Here is a 7395-nt window from a genome sequence, read left to right as displayed (position 1 = left end):
GGGCCCTGGGTCCACACAAATATGACATGAATAGAATATGAATACTTTTAGATATTTACAGTAAGTAAATTAAAAATGACTTTTATCTTTAATTATGATCAGGATTTCTGGTTATGTTAGGCCAGCAGAGAAGGCCTTACTAGCCCTGACGGCACACCACTGTTGGGAAATAACTTAGCGAAAGAGAAGGTTAGGTTTGTAGTGGAAGATATTTTACGACTGCACTCAGAAGACGTAGGTTACAAAGCATTATATTCATATTTTAAAAAGACAGGGTTAAATAAAAGTAAATTAAATAGAGTTTGGTTCCACCTCAGTCCACACTCCATTTCAGTGGGTGGCGGAAATGCACACCAGAAGGTTGCTTGCCAACCGCCATTTAACAAAAAGAAGAAGAAGAAGAAGAAGAAGAAGAAGAAAACATACACTATCTCCACCTGGCAACCCGAAAGGTTGAACTCTCGCGTGTTTTCTGAATTCTCGCGATATTCAAGCGGTCACTGCCTGGAAGAAGAATGGCCGCCCTGATAGCAATAGTTGGACTGAGGCTCAAGAGCAGAGGCGAAGCAGGGCGCTTTAGCTGACCGGGAAGCGCGCACATTACCGGGCACCCCTCTCACCCGGTATTCGAAACGGATGGGTAGAGGGGGGCCTCGCCAACGTTGACAGGAAACGAAAGAGACTCGCCGACGCTAACGCTAGCTGGAAGGCTAATGCTAGCTGGCTAACAACACGGTTGTCACTGCCGGGCCAAGCGAACCCTCCAAGGCCGAGGCAAGTGGCTTTTGGAGCGGACACCGACCAGGACAACATGAGCGGACCGGGACAGGACAACGAGCCGGAGGCGAAAGTGCTTCTCATCAAGCGGCTTTACAGGTATTAAAGATGTCCTGCTAATTGAACGTCATTGCGTGTTTTCATCCTAATTAAGGGAAGTCATCTATTAGCTTTTATACCACGTCAAGTAGTCGTGCAACAGAGGAACACCTGCCGCCAAAATAGGTTATTGTCAAGTGTGCGCATCCGTCATAGCTGCTTGTGGCTTAGCAGTGAATCAAAAAGCCATGTGGTCTGTATTTCATTTTGTTGGTTAGTCTTTGATGGCATTAACATGTCGCCTGCTTCGTGCTCTGCAGGGCGGTAGTGGAGTCTGTGCACAAGCTGGACGTCATCATCGCCAGCAAGGCGTCCTACAGGGAGGTCTTCAAGCCGGAGAACATCAGCCTCCGAAACAAGTGGGTGTCACCTGTCAGAACACAAGCACTGCCGACCAGAGATCGACCGAGATGGTTTTTTTTTCCAGGGCCGATACCGATTATTAGTAGTCAAGGAGGCCGATATTTATTTGCAGTCAAAGTTACTTAAAAGCCTACTGAAACCCACTACTAACGCAGTCTGATAGTTTATATATCAATGATGAAATCTTAACATTGCAACACATGCCAATACGGCCGGGTTAACTTATAAAGTGCAATTTTAAATTTCCCGCTAAACTTCCGGTTGGAAACGTTTATGTATGATGCGTATGCGCGTGACGTCACGACGGCAACGGAAGTATTCGTACCCAATGTGTCACCATACAAACTGTTCTGTTTTCATCTAACAATTCCACAGTATTCTGGACATCTGTGTTGGTGAATCTTTTGCAATTTGTTTAACGAACAATGGAGATTGCAAAGAAGAAAGTTGTAGGTGGGATCGGTGTATTAGCGGCTGGCTGTAGCAACACTACAAGGAGTACTTACTTGGATAGCAGACGCCTAGCCGATGCTAGCCGCCAACCGCACGGATGATCGGGTGAAGTCCTTCGTCGCGCCGTCGATCGCTGGAACGCAGGTGAGCACGGGTGTTGATGAGCAGATGAGGGCTGGCTGGCGTAGGTGGAGCGCTAATGTTTTTATCATAGCTCTGTGAGGTCCGGTTGCTAAGTTAGCTTCAGCGTTGTTAGCAACAGCATTGTTAAGCTTTGCCAGGCTGAGAATTATTAACCGTGTAGTTACATGTCCATGGTTTAATAGTATTGTTGATCTTCTGTCTATCCTTCCAGTCAGGGATTTATTTATTTTGTTTCTATCTGCATTGGAGCCAGATGCTATCACGTTAGCTCAGTAGCTAAAGAGCTTCGCTGATGTATTGTCGTGGAGATAAAAGTCACTGTGAATGTCCATTTCGAGTTCTCGACTCTCATTTTCAAGAGGATATAGTATCCGAGGTGGTTTAAAATACAAATCCGTGATCCACAATAGAAAAAGGAGAGTGTGTGGAATCCAATGAGACCTTGTACCTAAGTTACGATCAGAGCGAAAAAAGATACACCCTGCACTGCCTCTCTAGTTCTTCACTCTAACGTTCCTCATCCACGAATCTTTCATCCTCGCTCAAATTAATGGGGTAATCGTCGCTTTTTCGGTCCGAATCTCTCTTGCTCCATTGTAAACAACGGGGAATTGTGAGGAATCCTACCTCCTGTGACGTCACTCTACTTCCGGTATAGGCAAGGCTTTTTTTTTTATCAGCGACCAAAAGTTGCAAAATTTTATCGTCGTTGTTCTATACTAAATCCTTTCAGCAAAAATATGGCAATATCGCGAAATGATCAAGTATGACACATAGAATGGATCTGCTATCCCCGTTTAAATTTAAAAAAAATCATTTCAGTAGGCCTTTAAACATGAATAGTATACATTAGAGATGTCCGATAATGGCTTTTTTGCCGATATTCCGATATTGTCCAACTCTTAATTACAGATTCCGATATCAACCGATACCGATATACGTATACAGTCGTGGAATTAACACATTATTATGCCTAATTTTGTTGTGATGCCCCGTTGGATGCATTAAACAATGTAAAAAGGTTTTCCAAAAATAAATCAACTCAAGTTATGGTAAAAAATGCCAACATGGCACTGCCATATTTTTATTATTGAAGTCACAAAGTGCATCATTTTTTTTAACATGCCTCAAAACAGCAGCTTGGAATTTGGGACATGCTTTACCTGAGAGAGCATGAGGTGGGTGGGGTTGAGGTGGGGGGGTAGGGGTTAGGGGGTGGCGGGGGGTGTATATTGTAGTTAGTGCTGCAATGGGGTTCTGGGTATTTGTTCTCTTGTGTTTATGTTGTGTTACGGTGCGGATGTTCTCCCGAAATGTGTTTGTCATTCTTGTTTGGTGTGGGTTCACAGTGTGGCGCATATTTGTAACAGTGTTAAAAGTTGTTTATACGGCAACCCTCAGTGTGACCTGTATGGCTGTTGACCAAGTATGCATTGCATTCACTTGTGTGTGTGAAAAGCCGTAGATATTATGTGATTGGGCCGGCACGCAAATGCAGCGCCTTTAAGGCACGCCCCCAATATTGTTGTCTAGGTGGAAATCGGGAGAAATTCGGGAGAATGGTTGCCCCGGGAGATTTTTGCAAGGGGCACTGAAATTCGGGAATCTCCCGGGATTGGCAAGTATGACTGGGAGACGCAACTGCTCTGTACTTCTCCCTACGTCCGTGTACCACTCCGTACAGCGGCGTTTTAAAAAGTCATAAATTTTACTTTTTGATACCGATAATTTCCGATATTACATTTTAAAGCATTTATCGGCCGATAATATCGGCAGTCCAATATTATCGGACATCTCTAGTATACAGTCGTGGTCAAAAGTTTACATACACTTGTAAAGAACATAATGTCATGGCTGTCTTGAGTTTCCAATCATTCTACAACTCTTATTTTTTTTTGTGATAGAGTGATTGGAGCACATATTGTTGGTCAGAAAAAACATTCATGAAGTTTGGTTCTTTTATTAATTTATTATGGGTCTACTGAAAATGTGACCAAATCTGCTGGGTCAAAAGTATACATACAGAAATTGTAATATTTGGTTACATGTCCCTTGGCAAGTTTCACTGCAATAAGGCGCTTTTGGTAGCCATCCACAAGCTTCTGGCAAGCTTCTAGTTGAATTTTTGACCACTCCTTGACAAAATTGGTGCAGTTCAGCTAAATTTGTTGGTTTTCTGACATGAACTTGTTTCTTCAGCATTGTCCACACGTTTAAGTCAAGACTTTGGGAAGGCCATTCCAAAACCTTAATTCTAGCCTGATTTAGCCATTCCTTTACCACTTTTGACATGTTTGGGGTCATTGTCCTGTTGGAACACCCAACTGCACCCAAGACCCAACCTCTGGGCTGATGATTTTAGGTTGTCCTGAAGAATTTGGAGGTAATCCTCCTTTTTCATTGTCCCATTTACTCTCTGTAAAGCACCAGTTTCATTGGCAGCAAAACAGGCCCAGAGCATAATACTACCACCACCATGCTTGACGGTAGTAGGGATGGTGTTCCTGGGATTAAAGGCCTCACCTTTTCTCCTCTAAACATATTGCTGGGTACTGTGGACAGACAGCTTAATTTTTGTTTCATCTGACCACAGAACTTTCCTCCAGAAGGTCTTATATTTGTCCATGTGATCAGCAGCAAACTTTAGACGAGCCTTAAGGTGTCGCTTCTGGAGCAAGGGTTTCCTTCTTGCATGGTAGCCGCTCAGTCCATGGCGAACCAAAACACGCTTGACTGTTAACACTGACACTTGTGTTCCAGCAGTTTCCAATTCATTGCAGACCTGCTTTTTGGTGGTTCTCGGTTGACTCTTGATCATCCTGACCAATTTTCTCTCAGCAGCAGGTGATAGCTTGCGTTTTTTTAGTGATCATGGCAGTGACAAAACTGTGCCATGCACTTTATACTTACGAACAACTGTCTTGGGACCTTAAGCTGCTTTGAATTGGCTCTAAGTGACTTGTATATTGTAGCGTCCTGGAAGAGTTAGTGCTGCAGGGGGTTCTGGGTATTTGTTCTGTTGTGTTTGTTGTGTTACGGTGCGGATGTTCTCCCGAAATGTGTTTGTCATTCTTGTTTGGTGTGGGTTCACAATGTGGCGCATATTTGTAACAGTGTTAAAGTTGTTTATACATCTACCCTCAGTGTGACCTATATGGCCGTTGATCAAGTATGCATTGCATTCACTTGTGTGTGTGTGAAAAGCCGTAGATATTATGTGATTGGCCCGGCACGCAAAGGAAGTGCCTTTAAGGTTTATTGGCGCTCTGTACTTCTCCCTACGTCCGTGTACACAGCGGCGTTTTAAAAAGTCATACATTTTACTTTTTGAAACCGATACCGATAATTTTGAATCCGATACCGATAACTTCCAATATTACATTTTAAAGCATTTATTGGCCAATAATATCGGCAGTCCGATATTATCGGACATCCCTAATATATTTACACAGAAATGGGATTTTTGTCAGGAACATGTTTTCTGTCATCCTAATATCCATCCATGTATGTCACTTTATTTGTTGGAATAACGCAGTGCTTCTCAAATATTTTCTGTTACGCCCCCCATAGGAAGAAGAACATATAATAACATGGGAAGAGCAGTGTGGGTGGATAGTTGAAAGGTCGGATTCGGGTTTAAAAAATGCTAAATATTTTGAGAAATTTTCGAATTCATTTGAATATTTGAAAGGGAATTCCCTGGACATTTGGGAAAACCGGGAATTTTAGAAAATGTTGACACTAGCACAATTGTCCTAGATGATATGAATGGGTTAGTGTTGGAATTTTTGTAATTGTTTGAAAAATGTTGATGTATTAAAAGTTTGAATTTGAATGGGTATTTTGGAACCGTAAATTTGTACGAAAAGAAAAATGGTAGTTAAGAGAAATGTTTTGAAGGTGGAATGTTAAAAAACGGTTGAAAAATGTGGACTGTGAGAACTTTCCTGTAAGAGGTGAAAACCGGGAATTCTGGTAATATCTGAAAACATTTTAGAACTTGGAAAATGGTAGTTTTTTTGTCCAAGGTGAGTGGAGTGTGTGGATGGAGGAACGGTTCGAATCGGTTGAGAAATCTGGGAAAAAAATGGCCCAGTCATTTTCAATGGAGAAAAATGACTCGGAAAACTGGGAATTCTGGCTAATCTATGATACTTCAAAATATTTGTTGTGGGTAGCTCACGATTGCCGGTCAAGCCAATTGTTTGAATATTTGAATGGTTCAGATCGGACGAAAACTGGGTTGTGGAGCGCGCCAAAGTTTTGCGGCGGAATAATAATAATGAATAGATTGTTTTTAGGTGTAGAATCTGATATGTGTGAATGCTTGGACATTCACACATATAATGCATGTATATCCTTTCAAATGCAATAAACATGTATTTCTTGTATATTTTAACATTGTATTTGGAATGTGAACTTCTAAATCTCCAAGTTGAATAATAACAATAAAAGTATACTTTGTTAGCAAACTTTTGCACTTGACTAAAAATCACAACCAAAAGCAATCAAATATGTTAAGGAGTGGGTGGGGCCTTCTCAAATATACACAAGCAAGACAATAAATATGTCTAAATAAAGTACAAGTTGCACTTCAATATTGAACATGTTGGCAGACGTAGAGTTGGACATTACCTAACTGACAATCAAGTTAGGACCTTTTTAAACAAATGTGCAGAGTAACAATATAAACACGACAGTATAAGCAGATGTATTAACAAAAGATTCCGAGTGAGGAAACACCAACATGACAAATGTCGGTCAGACGTTGGCAGCACTTTTAGAAATGCTAGTTTTATCACAGTATTAAAGGGCTAATGTCTCAAGGAGTGTGGACTGTCGGGTGGTTGTGTTTCAAGTAGGCGTGCACGTTTGTCGTATTCGAGCACATTCAGCAAACTGGCTCCTCTGTGTTAATAGTTTGATCTTGTTTCTGAGGTATTAACTGAAATATTCCCACAGTGATGTGGTGGCATTTGGTTTTGTCATCATTTTGTCCATGTGAGCTGCTACATGTGTTGGTCACAGGCTAACTTGTTGCACTGTGTGATGCTAGCGGTTCAGTGGCCCCACCTCTCCGCACAAATAATCAAAGACACTCAATGAAGGACAAGATAACTTACCCCCTTTTCATTCTGCTATGGCACAAGTAAATAAAATCCAAAGCAATAATATACAAAACAATGTGATTTAAAAACAAAGTGTACCGAATTGTTCTTAAAAATCTGGCCTTTGTCCTTCTTGTCCAACAGTCAGAAAGTCATCCCCTTGGTGAATACATTCAGGGTCATGCAAGTCCTTATGGTCTATGTGCTCAACTTATGAGCACGATGCGTTCCACGACAGAGCCCGTAACTCAAACCTTTGTACCTCAAGTCAACCATGCCCATTGAAATTAATTAAAAATAATTTAATCAGTGCTTGGCCCTCCCAAAAACACCAGTTTTAATGTGTAACATGCCTTTAAAAAAACAAAATCTTTAGATAAGAAATATTGTTTGAAAAACATTACAAAGCAAGTACTACATGCTACAATAGATTCAATCAAATAAAGCTATA

General features: G+C 41.4%; 1 protein-coding gene across 1 annotated transcript in view; it reads left to right on the top strand.

Annotated features, from left to right (window-relative positions):
• The first annotated feature begins 441 nt into the window (after positions 1 to 441).
• Positions 442 to 7395, top strand: part of smg5 (SMG5 nonsense mediated mRNA decay factor) — a 37983-nt gene continuing 31029 nt past the window's right edge. Inside the window, exons 1-2 of the mRNA XM_062029196.1 lie at positions 442 to 876; positions 1137 to 1235. Coding sequence (XP_061885180.1) covers positions 812 to 876; positions 1137 to 1235 — 164 coding nt within the window. The 5' untranslated portion in view covers positions 442 to 811. The remainder of the gene's footprint in view (positions 877 to 1136; positions 1236 to 7395) is intronic.

The sequence above is a fragment of the Entelurus aequoreus genome, linkage group LG20 (assembly GCF_033978785.1).
Source record: "Entelurus aequoreus isolate RoL-2023_Sb linkage group LG20, RoL_Eaeq_v1.1, whole genome shotgun sequence".
Lineage (NCBI taxonomy): Eukaryota > Metazoa > Chordata > Actinopteri > Syngnathiformes > Syngnathidae > Entelurus > Entelurus aequoreus.
This window is presented reverse-complemented; position numbering and strand designations above follow the sequence as displayed.